Source organism: Vombatus ursinus, unplaced genomic scaffold, assembly GCF_900497805.2.
Source record: "Vombatus ursinus unplaced genomic scaffold, bare-nosed wombat genome assembly UNPS02010193.1, whole genome shotgun sequence".
NCBI lineage: Eukaryota > Metazoa > Chordata > Mammalia > Diprotodontia > Vombatidae > Vombatus > Vombatus ursinus.
Genome location: NW_020949971.1, coordinates 8,765,125 through 8,779,951, shown reverse-complemented (window position 1 = coordinate 8,779,951; position 14,827 = coordinate 8,765,125). Strand labels below are relative to the sequence as shown.

Here is a 14,827-nt window from a genome sequence, read left to right as displayed (position 1 = left end):
TAAGGAAAAGAAGTATCTTTAAAAGACTTTCTCTTTGGGGTAAGAGCAATACATAAAAGCAAAAGCAAATAAACTCTAATGAATAGTGCCAAACAAAACTTGCCAAATGCAATCATGTTTATTTATTCACATTTGATTCTGAGACAAATAAATTACCTGTAAAGAAGTTTTTCTGAGCAAAGATGAAGTGATAAGTCGCTTTATAAACTTCTAGCTCACACTGCCATGTCTGGGGCATATTCCATATTCGGGGATAGCTGGCATTGACATGGAACTGTGAACCAAATAAGAACTTAAAATGTGACAATGTGTTAACAGCATCAGAAATGAAGAGTCAATCATGTATAATGGTGAGTAATTAAAACTTATTTTCCTGCTAAGCTGAACAGAAGGCACTTCTAGGATCGTAGGCTCTCTGTGGCTGAAGGTCAATACTTGCTGCTTTATTCGAGGAGCTTACTGATCTAATTATTAATTTCTAATACTGAGTCACAGTGCACTCACAAAACTTGGAGACCAAGTTATGATATTTATCAAGTACAAAGGAAGGCCATCTGGAGCGGTAGATGAGACTCTCAGCTTCCTGCACAGACCTCACTCCTCACTCCCCTCCAGAGCCAATGACGCCTGGCACTCCAGGTTCTTGGGATCCCACTTGACATTGTCACAGTGGCTATACATCCTCTTTCCCCCCCGCCCCCCAGCACACTAAGCTAACTGCCAAAGAATGGCAGCCCCTCAAGGACAAAAGGCCGCCTCCCCGAGGATGAGGGTCTGCCCTCTAACGGCACTATCTGTCCACAAGGGATGCCAATCATGGTTACGAGACACATTTGTAATATGCCCAACTCTAAACATTTAACATTTAGCTTCCAGACGTGCTATCATTTGATCACATGAGACAAAGCTGAGCACCACAAAATTCTTAATACTTTTACATGACAGCATTTTGTCCTGTGTAGGTAGTATTTTATCTATGTAGTGATAATTTTTCCAGAATCTCTTTGAATTAAGTCTCTCACAAGGGTTTTAACAAAGCAAACAAAAAATCCCACAATATTATTCATTTTTTTGAACCATGAAAAAACAAAAGTAATAAAGAAGAATTTAGTAAAAAAAGATAATTTCATTATCACATCAGAGTTTAGTCTGGTCACATAAAGTAACAACTTAAATTCTTATAAGCAAAATAATAATAATAATAGCCTTCAAGTGACTATCTATGTTCTGTCCCAATGAGAAACAGCTGCATGCTCATGACTGAACCAGTACACAGGGATTTCACTTCTTCTTACCTAGGAGGATAAGAGCTGGGCCGAGGGGTGCATGGAGAGATATTGGCCCCCCAGTAACATTTCTTAGGTCTAGAAATAATAGAAATACTTAAAGCCCTTTCTCCCCATCCAAGCTGATTTTCCCATGAGGACTCGGGGACATGTCTCTAGCAAGCCAGCTTACACAGCACGCTTAAGGCCTTCGTTTTGGGACCAGGTACAGGCCCAGGCTGGCCAAGCTTTGTTCCTCTCCTGGCAGTGTTTCAGACTCTCCAAACTTCAGTATTATCTCTTCTTCCACCTCACCTCCCTCCGCAGCTTTGCACCTCCGTTTTATGTACTATCTTCCCCCCTTAGAATGTAGGTACCTTGAAGGTAGGAACTACCTTTCTTTTTGGCTTGTATTTCTACGTTGAGTGTTGAGTGCTTAGTACAGAGCCTGGCAAATAGTAAGCCCTTTAATGGATGATTATTACCTTCTTGCTTTGACTTGTATAAGATAGTCTCAATCAGAGATTCTCAGTCTAAGGTCCAGGAAATAGCTTTTTAAAAGTATTTTGATAATTGTATTTCAATATAAATGGTTTCCTCTGTAATTTTTTTTATTTTATGCATTTAAAAACATTATTCTGTGAAGGGAAGGGGTCTATAGGCTTCACCGGACTGTCAAAGGGGTCCACGACACACGGTTAGAACCCTAGCCCTAAAGCAAATTCTGTATATCACATGGGCATGCACACTATCACGTACTAAGGACTTACTGCTAACATTTCTGCTTCTAAAAGGGTCCGGTATTGCATACTGCTGGTAGCATCAACATGTAAAAGTTGTCCTTTAATTGCAGGGGTATAACCTATTAGATGGAAGAAAATAATTAACAAGAATTCAAGCTCTCTCTTGGCAGTCCTATTTTAGCTTACCATACCATACAGCATCACCCTGGGGATATTAAATCTGGAGAAAAACAAAAAGTTTGTCACCAGGGCTATTTGGAGGCAGGTTAATAATCTGCTGCCCTCTTCTGCTGTATCTTCATCCAAGGCACGTGTCCCAACCTGGGTGTCTCCTAAGACTCCCTTGCTGATCCTCTTCTTTTCCCCCTCTATGCTATCTCTCTTGGTGATCTATCTCATCATCTCCTATGAATTCGACTACTCTCTCTTGGCAAATTTATCCCCAGATACACATATAAAGTCCTAAGCTCTCTCCTGGGCTCTAGTAACACATCAGCAACTGCTTCTTGGTTACCTCAAACTAACTCTCCTGGAGGCATCTTAAACTCAACCTGATCAGAACAGAACTCATCATCTTACATGGAAATTTAGCTGTCCTAATCACTGTACCCTATGTATATGACTTAACCAATGTTAAAGGCCCTGGAAGTCGGGACCACTTCAAAGAAAACCCAACTTCAAAATACAAACTGCTGCTATATCGTGCTAGATTCAAAAAACTGACCTGCAACACAAAAAGTGAGAGCATGGGGCTCCATTTTCATCACAACAAAGCTGAATTTCATTATTATTTTTCTCAATATAAATGCAGTAAGAGGTAAAAACAAAGGCAAAGAAAAGCAAAGAGACTGAAAGCCAGCTAAATTTAATAAGAGAAGAGCATTAATATGCAGACTTCAGACATATGACTAATAGAGACTTCAAATATATAAAAACCAGGAGATAATATTAGCTCAGACAGAACTAAAGACAATTTAGACATTCCTTAGTATAAAACTGAATACAACCTTAAAAAGGTGCTCTGATGGCCTGATAGTCGGGCTTCCTTAAATGTACAACTTACTGACAAGGGTAAATCTGGCTTAAATTTTAACACATTATTAATAAAATATAATAATGTTTAGGAATTCTCATGTTTGTTCACATACTAGCAAATACTGTTTATAACTCTTCAGTAACTTACTTCATAAGATCCTCCTGTTACTAAGTTTAAGGCCCCGGGATTACCAAGGGTTTAAAAACTAATACAATCCTGCTAGGCACTCACAGTCTTCAATTCCATTGGGAAAGCCTTGAGTACATGCAAGGCCATGAGGTAGGCACTGGGGAAGAGAGACAACAACAAAAACAGTGCCTGCCTAACCTCAAGGAGCTTACATCCTCTTGCATGGGTACACCTCCTGCACAGATGAGACAACCTGAGATAGTTAGCCGTCACCTCTGACAGTGAGATTCAAAAGATTCCTTGAGGCAGAAAGTGGCAAGGAAGAAACATGTTCAGGCCATGGAGGGACGGGTGTGGACTCAAGATGGCCTGCCAAGAAGACTAAGTAAAAGCTAAAAAGCCAGTCTGGGTGGAACCTGGAATTTGTGAGAAGAAGTCATGGACCACAAGCCTGGAAAGGTAGGCCTAGAGCCAACCGATGAAAGAGGTTAAATACCAGGTGGAGGAGTCCATAATTAATCCCAAAGGCGATAAGGAGCTGCAGGAAACAAACAAATAACAATAACAACCAACAAAACCCCCATGTTTAAAGAATACTATTTTGGCAGCTCGATGGAGCCTAGAAACAGGAGAGCCAACTCCAGAAGTGGTGAATGCAATGAGGAGTCTAGTGCCATAATGCAGGTGAGAGGTCATGGCCCGGAAAAGAATGGAAAGGCCAGGGGGGAAAGCTGCTGCTGAAGTGAAAAACCTGACCTGACAACTGATTATAAATGTGGGGAGTAAAGAATGAATGAAGAATAGAGGCTGTGCACTTCAACAACTTCCCAGGTCAACAGTATTCTCAACATAAATAGGAAGTTTAGAGGAGGGTCAGGCTCAGGGATGAAGACGATGACTTCTATTTGGACGTGCAGAATCAAAAGTTCTTACAGGATACCCAGTGGAAATGTGCAACAGGCATCTAACGATGTAGGGCTGAACGCCAGGAGACAGGTTAGGGCTACATCTCCAAACCTCAGGATCATCTGTGTAGAGATAACTGGATCTATGGAAGGTGATTAAATCATCAGGAAGTTATAGAAAGAGGAAAGGGCCCAGGACAGAGCCCTAGGAAAAACCCACAGTTAGGATGGTAATAAGAGAGTTAAAAAAGACTGGGAAAAGAACATTCAGATACAACAAGGTAAGGTCACAAAAACCAAGGAACAATCAAGTACCCAGAAGAAGGAGGTGATCAACAGGGTCAAAATAGTTATGTTAAAATAACAGTGTCACAACGCTTATAGCTACTCTGATAGTAATATTAAAGTATTTTAAAGGCCTAAAATGAAAATTCTTTTGATAAATTTATTCTATAGCAAAAATTATTCTACTATTTGTATACTATTTTAAAGATAAAAATAAAATCTCAGCTTACCATTTTCCCCAACTATCATAGGAATGTTGATTTCTAAATACGACCCAGCTCCCACATTTACATGTACAGCATTTGTTTCCTACAAAAAAAAAGGGAGGGAGGGAGAAGGGGAATAAAACATTATTGGTAACAAAGTCTCAAGTTTTTAAAAGTTCAGTGTCATACAAGAAAGTAGACATCTGAACAAAAAGGTAAGTTAAAATAAAAGACCCATTCCAAGATGCCAAAAATGCAAGGTTGAACAATGCAAATTTATAATAGACCTATGAGAAATTCTGGAAAAAGTCAGACGAAGATTAAGCTCCAAATAAAGAAGGCATATGTAAAAGACATTAACTGGAAGAATACATGAAAAATCCTTATTCCAAATTTTTTCACCTCTTTCAGTCAACTGCCATTTCACAAAATGTATGGAGAAGAAGAAACATGAATTCTCCCATCATGAAACAACTGAAAATGTACAAATGAAAATGGTTCCATTTTGACTGAATATCTACTGCTGGTAGATACAATGAAACATTTTATAAAATAATTTCTCATACAGCATGAATACTACTAGATATCATTCCATTATTTACCCTATTTTTTGTGAACAACAAATCAATCGTGGCATCTGCAATGATATTCATCCGCAGCTCAAAAGCAAGGATTTGCCTCGGTTTCCCTGGCTGAGCAATTTCAGAAATTTTCATAACTTGGTAATCAGGTGGGAAAAAAAACTTCCATAAACAGTCTCTATAAAATAAAAGGAATAATAAACCATTATTCAAATGAATGAGGTAAAATGTGCCAAATTCCTTAATTTCTCAAAATAGTTCACAACCCATTAGTCTGGTAGACATCCAATAAAAATGTTCAAGTTATACCCACTGGATCACCCTAACCCTTTCCATTAGCACCAATGACTCTCCTCTCAATGTTTACATTTACACAAAACAAAAGACGACTCAGAGGGAACACTGCAAGTGCTATAACATGAGACAAGTCAGTAAGGGAAAGACTGTTGTCAAAAAATCCAAAGTGTGACAATGATAGATGCAAATTTGCAAAGACAGTCTTTTATTTCATTCAGAACACTTTGACATTCTTCCTTGTACTGTACTTCGAAGTTGCATTCAAAAACGTATTAAATATTCTAACTGTACAAGACTTGCCCAAAGCGTAGAGAAACAAAGCACTGAGGAAGACCAAAGAAGGTCAGGATGCAATTCTATGCCCGACGTCTAGGGAACGAACTGTCAGTTGTCTATTTGCTGGGAAGCTGCTGCTGCCGTTTGTCCTTCGTTCTCGTGTTGAAGGACTTACGCCAAATTCTGGCTCGTGGAGAAGATGTGAGGAAGGGACTCTTAATACCTTCCAACGCAGTTAAAAAGGTTTTAATGACACTGACCCGAGGTCGGAAAATCAGAGTCTGGGCCTACAACTCTCAGCGGTTGCAGCTCGGTCTGAATCATCCTGGGTCTGACTTTCTACGTGTACTAAGGGGCTCAAATCAAGAAGCCCTTATCAAGAACTGGTGCTGTCCCAGGCACTGGGGATGCAAACACAAGCAAAGGAAAGACAGTCCTTCTCTTCAAGGACCTGGCATCCTACTGAGGAAGACAAAAGAGAAAGGGGGAGGTTGAAAAGGGAGGGGGCCAAAAAGGCAAAGGGGGCTACCAAAACCTGCAAGGGGTAGATTTTTGCTGATTGAAAAAAATAAAACAGAATTCAAACAAACAAACAAAAAGGTATACTGGCCACGTTTGATTCAAGTACCTCTGTCGGTCAGCCCAGGGTCCATAATTGAAATCCGTTCCTTTACCACAAACTATATCCAATCCCCAACACGGAGGCAAGTCTTGCAATTTACTATCCTCACTGCTCATTTCTCCCTCAACAGTCTCCTCAGTTTCTTCTGGGACCAGGCCTATGTTGCAGAACACAATAGAAAATAAGCTATTTAGAAAAGTCATGAAAGTTTGCCCCCCATAGCTAAGTACTTAGAAATTGTAAACATATAAATGCTTGGCCTAAAACCCTTTATCTTGAATCAAAATAAGAGAAATAAAGATGACTCTTACAAGCCTTTTCAAGGCTCAATGCATGCAAAAAGCAGATTTTTCTAAAACTGATGCTTAGGCTGAACAGCTTCCCCTTCTATGAACACGTGTTTCCATCAAATTACAGTGTTGAGACACTTTGGGGTACCAGTTGGAAAGCGGCATATTGAGAAGAAATTTTCGTATTGTCTATTTTAATCTATCAATGAGAAGACATTCAATCAAACCTCAAGGGGCCAGTCTACAAGTATTTAACTTAAGTCTTGTTGACTCAATTATAGATTTTGACATTCTAAAAGAAAAACAGACTTTTCTTTTAATTTCTGCAGAAGATAAATAACAATACATGTAAAACTACTAAACTTTAAGTCAAACTCTTCTACAAGTGGTTAGCACAATGTAGACAGCCAGGGCCAGAGGCAGGCAGACCTGCACTCAAGTTCTGCCTCTAATACACATGGACTCTAGGACTGCACAAATCACTTAAGCTCTAAGACCAGGCACGGCTCTCTGGGACTCCAAACTCAGTTGCACTAGAGCGGCAGCAGTAACCACTACAATGACCTGCACTGGAGTTTCCCACCAGGAATTCCCTAGAACAATCAAGCAATGAGATCACAACATCAGTACCCCCCTTTCCCAATTTTGCTCATTTTTCACATGTAACAATCTACCTGGTTCATCCATGTAGTAGTAAATGTCAACATCGTTGGATTGCATCACGACAAAACCTTCTCCCATTAATCTTGGTGGCCTAACAAAAGGGAAGGAAAAATGCCAAACATGTAAACTTTTGTAAAAGGAAAGCACTAATTTTCTGTTAATTTCTAAGTGTGAACAGTTCAAAAAAAAAAGATATTTTAAGTGCTACAATACATGGTCCTTGAAAAATGATTTACAGGAAAAATATTTCTCTATCACTACAATAAAAAATTCCACAATGGTACTAAATGGCAATAAAATGATACTGGTAACAGAGAGAGGCCACAGGACCAGAGATCAAGAGCTGAAACGGGCCTCTGAGGTCAAGTCCCACCCCACTGTTTTATAGATGAGACAACTGAGACACACAGACATAGGCAGGGTTGCTCAAATTCAATTCTGCTTTTGACTTCTCTGACAAGGAAAATAAAGGGTGACCGGTAAAGGACAAAATGTCTAATCAAGCTAGTAGAGAGACAGCAAGCCAGCATCTCTGGGGACCCTTAATAAATTCAAGAAACCTGGTCCAGAGAGAACTACATTTCTAAGTACTGGAAAAAATGGGCCCAGTGATATATAAAAAGATACCATAGAACAAAGGAGGTATCACAGAACCAAAAGACAGCAAATGTCCCAATGCTTTTAGGAAATGAAGAAAAGAGAGCTCGACAACTCTGATTTCCAGGTAAATTCTGGAATAAATATATTATTCAACAGATAATTAGTGAATGTTGAGAAAAGGAAGAAGTGATCACAAAGAACCAGCAGGCTTCTGCAAGAACAGGTTATACTAAGACTAAGCTGACTGTGTTTTTGATAAAAGTTCCTAAGTGGGTAGATCAGCGGAATGCCTCTGGCTATATTTATATAGTCGTGTCTGACTCTTCATGACCCATTTGGGCTTTTCTTGGCAAAGACACTGCAGTGGTTTGCCATTTCCTTCTCCAGCTCATTTTACAGATGAGGAAACTGAGGCAAACAGGGTGAAGCGACTTGCCCAGGGTCACACAGCTAGTAAGTGTCTGAGGCCAGATTTGAATTCAGGATGATGAACCTTCCTGACTCCAGGCCCAATGCTCTATCCATGGCAATGCCATCTAGCTACCTTGGGTTTATATGCTAGATTTTAGCAAAGGATTTGACAGAGTATCTCAAGCTATTTGTGTGGAAAAGCTGGAGAGAGCTCAGAATGGAATTGGATGGAAAAATGTTAAAAGGAAACCTATCGATCTCATGTAAAGTGTTGATAAAATGCAATGTTCCTTATTTTTTAAAAAGTTGAAGAGACGTGGCCTAATGACAGCACCATTAGCTGGAACTGGAACCAGTGGAATGGATGGATTTAAAGAGTAAACACTGTGATTCCACGTCAACTTGAAAAGAGCTCTCCACCCCAGGGATCAATGCTTGGCCCTATACTGGTTAAAAGTCAATCAGTGAATCAAGAGTTACGTTTACTGATAACTTGGAAAAATGGACCTCGAGCATGTTTATCAAATTTGCAGATGAGACAAGGTTAGGAAGAAAAGCTAACATTCTAAATGACCAGCTGTAACACTGGAATGTAGTGAACAAGTGAAATTCAATAATTACCAAAGTAAGTAAATTCTTTTCACTTGAATTTTTAAAACTGACTTTATTAAAACAAGACAGCAGAGACCTGGTTAGACATTTCTCTGAAAGGGATCTGGGGTGATAGTGGACCACCACCTCAGTGAGCCAACAGTATGCTGCAATATAATGAGCAACCAAGAGGGCTTGTGAAATCTTGGGCCCTTGAAGAGGGGCACAGTCCCCAGAGATAAGGGGGTGATCGCCTACTGCACCCTGATCTGGTCTGACCCCAGCTGCAATCCCATGTTTTGTTCAAAGCACTAAATTACAGGAAGGTAACTGATAAGGTGGAAAGCTTCGAGCAGAGGAAACACAACGGTGATGGCCTAAAGTCCAAAGCAAATCAGGACTGGTTGAAGTAACATGGCATATGTAGCCTGCAGAAGAAAAAACTTGGGCAGACACAACAGCTCTGCTGGACACCTGGAGGTTACTACATGGTGGTCTCGGAATGCCTAGCTGGCTCTTGAGGGCAGAATGAAGCATGATAACTGGATGCTGAAAAGATTAAATTCAAGTTCAACGTCAGGAAACAGACAGAGACCTGGCTGGCCCCAGGGCTTAGCAGATGCCCCCCACCAAAAAGCCACTTGTCCAGGGTGTTATCAACGGGAACCACTGGGGTCACAGTCGGACTCGAGCATCACCAAGGTCCCTTCCAACTCTAAAATTCTGCAAATTCCATTACAAGTGAAAATGTGATCAGTCTTGTGGCAAGACAGATTCAAGGAAAGTTAGATAACTTCTAGCTGCAAGGATTAGCATAAATTTCATCAAAGAAGTAAAACTGATGCTGGACTTTAAAAGGTAATGATGCCAACAGGCAGAAAGATGAGGTACGGCACGTACAAATGTGTGGAGGTGGTAAAGAACAGGATATTACCTGTAAAAAGGATTCATGCTAACAAAGTGCTAGACTTTCAGAGCTGCATGACACCCTGGAATAGATCAAGCCCTACTCTTTTTTAAGCAAGAATTATTTCTGGAGAGACACTGCATCTCACCAACAGAAAATCATCTGCTCTCTGCCAGAAATCCTCAGGGGGCAGGTCACTTCCTGCCTGCTTCCCAATGCAGCTTGTCCAGTTTCTGGACAGCCCAGCTGGAACGTTTTTCCTAAAAGTGAAATGAAATCGGCCTCTACTTTTTCTTCTTCCATCACCATCTTTTCCTATTTTATTCTTCTCGGTAAAATAAAGCAACGAAAGTCAACTGAAGCCAGACCATCGGCAACGGTAAATGGCTGAAGGCATCTGAGTTATGTAGACTACTTCAACATCTAGGGAGGACTGACGTGGCAGAGGAGGCAAGGACATGCATCCTCACTCTATCAGTTCAGATGAGATACGAGCAGCTGCAGACAACATGGCAAAGCGGGGGAATATGGCAGAAGGGTGTAGAAAGGAAACATCTACAAATGCTTAGACCAAAGACAGCTCCAGAGTCTCCAGCCGAGGCCCGGGAGAACAGTGGGCCACTTACAACACTACAGCCAGGCAGGGCAGTGCTGTTCTAGCTTTCAAGCCAACACAAGGGTCACGCAATCTGCCAAGACGACTTGGCCAACAAAAGAAGAACTCCTAGCCTCAGACAGATGGCAGCCTACACTGGGGCAAAAACACCAACAAAATATTAAAAAGACTCTTACTCATCATTTTGAAGACCAACGTATCGGGGACTGGGCACAAGCATGACTCTAACGTTTTCTAGTTTTCCCTTCACGATGTGCATAAACTGGTCGAGGTGGCTGGATGGTGGCTTTGTGGTGTATGTCAAGAAAGCATCATCGAAGTTAATACAGAGAGTCTGAGGTTGGTAATGATTCCCAAATGCCAAACGACCCTAAAGAGAAGGACAAAAAAAGGCTTAATATTAATGCTCAAGTCTGATCTGGCCACGAACTACCCATCTTATTTCCTCAGATTTGTCCAAAACAATCTGCTATGCAAACCTAAACTACTTAGCAGTTATTATTATCTAAGGAAATTATCCTGGAATGTAAAACAAACTTTACTGATACTGTATTCAAATGATCCTATTTGTCAAACGGTGGTGCTGGAGTGTTAAATTACAGTCCCTTAAATACTTGTGAATATCTGATCATTAAGAGCTGATAAATTTGTGCTGAAAATAGAGAGCTATTTTAAAACTCACTTTCACACTTATATGAAATTACTGTAATTTTCTAAGTGAAAATTGTGGCTGCAAATATCACAAATAAAAATCCTGTGTTATTAACACATGCTTTATACTTTATTTTACTTACTGTGCTCACATTGACCTTTATGACTGGAATAAGGGACCTCCATGAAGACGAGGGATCTTGAGATTCTGTTCTTACTTTGACTCTGTGAGGGAAAAAAGTCAGATTAGGTCAAGGTATCTTTGGAGGAAAAAGGAGACAGACTGCCTTTATAGGCATTCCAGTTTCCTTTTTCAGTCACAAAGGTACTCAGACAAACTGTGTACCTTCTGAAAACCAGCAATATTTTCACAAACAAGCCTGCCTGTAAGAAAGCAACAGGAAACAAAATAACGACTAAAGTGAACAGCTATTCATCTCTATTTTCTCCTCTCCCCTGACCAAAAGCAAAAAAAAGAGAAGAAATGCTGTGATTTAATCTATTCTTTTAAATTTTTCAGAAGAAAAATTCAGGCAAACATATGTATGCATCAAGGAAACAGATCCTGCTCATTATACCTACCATTATGCTCATTACTACAGAAGAGTGCCAAAATTATTAAGTAATGAATGATAAAGACACAAATCATGTAATGGAAATGATCAACAAGAATAACTGGTATCCTAAAGCACAGCTCAGAGTCATTAGCTCTATTGCTCATTACGCTATAGAAATACTTCGTGCTAAAATAGTTTTTCTTTGATACAATGAAAATAAAATAGAAGAGGAGAAATAAAAGTATATGGCATACACATGATGTTTTTAAAAGCAAAATCTAAAATTCAATGAAGGTAAATGTCAAGATTAAATGCACGACACAGATTTTACTTACATGTAAACTCTCAGTAATCTCAATAATGATACTGATGTTCAAGTTAACGAGCTTTGACTCTTCAGACAGGAGAAATTTAAATATCAAAACTCCGAATATTAGGCCTTCAGCATAAGCCCACCTTGTTTTATTTCTAGAATTCAATCAAGAATTCTTTGGAAAGGCTGGTAAACAATTACTGTTATTTTCATTTTGGCAAGCCCTTGTATATAAATTTAAATGTTGGCATTGCTTTTGATTCTTTCTGTAACATTTACGTGTATACTTACATACACTCTTGCATGCATACAAGACGGGTGGAGAGACAAACAGTTCCTATCACTTGAACATGCTGGTTAACTGAGCTACTGTACATTCTATACAACAACAAAACACTGGTAGCTGGTAATTTTCTATCTCAGTTCATCTCTGTACATACAAAATTCCCTTCATTAAATAATATTCTTGCATTCCTCCTCCATGCTCCCTCTTCTCTTCCAGAGGAAAGCTTTTCTCTGCTAGCTTTCCAGGTGAATTTCTCAAGCAGTACTTTGATCTCATTCCCTTCCTCCAGGGCATCCCCTCTCCTACATATTGAATCTTTCCCTTCACAATGGTTCTTTCTCCTTTGCTTAGAAAAACACTTCCTAAAATTGAAAAAATTATGACCCGAAACTCACTACAACCATGAGTTAACATCTTCTGTCTCTTTTTCCTTTCAATGCCAAAATAATATTTCAAATACCTACTCACATCTTAAACCCTTCGTAATATGGCTTCTACCTACCACTACCAAAATCATTCTCCCTAAGGTCACCAAGAAACCATACTACCTGCCAAAGCCAGTGACCTTTTCCTAGCTTTGATTCTCCTCGACCTTCCCAGGACTTCCCAGACCTTCCCTGACCTGCTACTTTCTTGAAATCTCCCCCTTAGCTTCACTATCCTGTTCTACTCCTTGACCCCGCTGTTGGTCTCATTTCATCCACTCACCCCTAAAATGGGAGCACCCTATGAGGTATTACCTCTCAAGACCTCTATAACTTTTCCTAAAAGTAATCATTCACTCAACTATCACTTTTACACAACTGACTCTTAAACGTACAGCAACTGGCCTCTCCTTCACCAAAACTGACTCACACCTAGACTTCCCTATTATTGTAAATGATACCTCAATGCTCCCATTTTTAACCTTTCTGGACAGACATCTAGTCTGTCACCTAGGTCTTTAACTTTTTCTTTCCTAACATTTATTGTATCTACCTCTTCCTTTCCCTTCCCATTTCTACCAACCTAGTCTTACTCCTCTGGGAAGTCTTCTCCAATTCCAAGAGCTCTCTTACTATTCTGAACTTACAGTACTTGTCTTACCGCCAGCACCAATCGTTCCACTCCCCTAACCACATTTTTGGGTTTTGAGCAGAGGGCAATGTCACAGACCCCACCGCATTCTCAGGGCTTACACAGGGCAAGTCCTAAAGCAGTACCCCTAAAGTTAATACTGATGATTATAATGACTTTAAAATCTAGGAGTGACTCCAACTTACCATTATAACATCTATCATATAACATTTAAATGGACATGTGACCTTAATACTAAAGATCCTATTTCAGAAAAATGAGAAAAGAAATAGATCATAGTCCTCTCACAACTATGGTTGGGAGATACATTCTTAATCAAATAAAAGACAGAAGCAATTACCAAAGACAAAAACAGATTACTTTGATTACTTGAAACTTAAAAGCTTCCACACAGACAATATTAATGCATCTAGGATAAGAAGGGAGGTGGTCAAATGGGGGAAAAAAAATCTTTGTATCAAATTTTTCTGATAAAGGTTTAGTTTCTAAGCCATAAACATTTAATAATAAACATGTATAAGACTAATAGCCATTCCCTAATAGATAAGTTGTCAAAGGACATGAACGGTTTTCAAAAGAAGACTGCAAAGTATTCACAATCGAATTAAAGAATGCTCCAAATAACTAATAATACGAGGAGTGCAAATCAAAACAACCCAGAGGTTTCACTACACATCCTGCAAACTGGCAAGAATGACCAAAAAATAGTAATAGCTGGAGGGGTTGTTGAAAGATAGGCACACTAATACCCTGCTGGTGGAGCTGTGAAATGGTACAACCATTTTGGGAAGCTGCAAATAAAGTGACTAAAATATCTGTACCCTCTGAACCAGAGACTCTGTTACTGGGCTTATACCCCAAGGAAGCCAAGACTGATAAGAAGAAAGTCTCCATATACTTAAATATTTAGAGTAGCACTTTTTGTGAGAGCTAAGAACTGGATACAAAGTAGATGCCCATCAATTTAAAGAATAGATAAACAAATTGTGGTACATGGATGTAACGGAATATTATTAGGCTGTTAAAAAATGATGAATGGAGGGGCAGCTAGGTGGCGCAGTAGATAGCGCACCGGCCCTGGAGTCAGGAGTTCAAATCCAGTCTCAGACACATAACACTTACTAGCTGTGTGACCCTGGGCAATTCCTTAACCTCGATTGCCTCACCAAAAAATAAAAAAATAAAAAAAGATCAATGTGATGAAGACAGAGAAACATGGGAAAATCTACATTGAAAGAGGGAAGTCAGCAGAGACAAGAAAAGAGCACACACAGTGACTACAGCAACGTAAATGTCCAGAACTACACGGCATGGCCCCCCCCCAAAATAAAGTAAATGTAACAAAGAGACTTGAATAAAGAAATAAACCCATGCCTTTGTGGAGATGGGAGGCTGGCAGTGCTACACATCAAATGTGTGGACTTTTTCAATATACTAATCAGCTGTGTTGGCTTTTTTCATCAAGTTTCCTCATCTGTAAAACGAAGGGTTTGAGTAAGATGACCACTAAGGTCCTGTCC

At 39.7% G+C, this 14,827-nt stretch overlaps 1 protein-coding gene across 7 annotated transcripts in view; it reads right to left on the bottom strand.

The window, feature by feature from the left end:
* KIAA1109 (KIAA1109 ortholog) overlaps positions 1-14,827 on the bottom strand; it is a 197,807-nt gene that overhangs the window by 147,967 nt on the left and 35,013 nt on the right. For all 7 annotated transcript variants that reach the window (XM_027853674.1, XM_027853679.1, XM_027853680.1 and 4 more), the window contains 8 exons: positions 11,218-11,299; positions 10,600-10,793; positions 7,310-7,389; positions 6,352-6,502; positions 5,172-5,328; positions 4,594-4,672; positions 2,036-2,127; positions 157-274 (listed from right to left, as the gene is read on the bottom strand). In XM_027853674.1, coding sequence (XP_027709475.1) covers positions 157-274; positions 2,036-2,127; positions 4,594-4,672; positions 5,172-5,328; positions 6,352-6,502; positions 7,310-7,389; positions 10,600-10,793; positions 11,218-11,299 — 953 coding nt within the window. The remainder of the gene's footprint in view (positions 1-156; positions 275-2,035; positions 2,128-4,593; positions 4,673-5,171; positions 5,329-6,351; positions 6,503-7,309; positions 7,390-10,599; positions 10,794-11,217; positions 11,300-14,827) is intronic.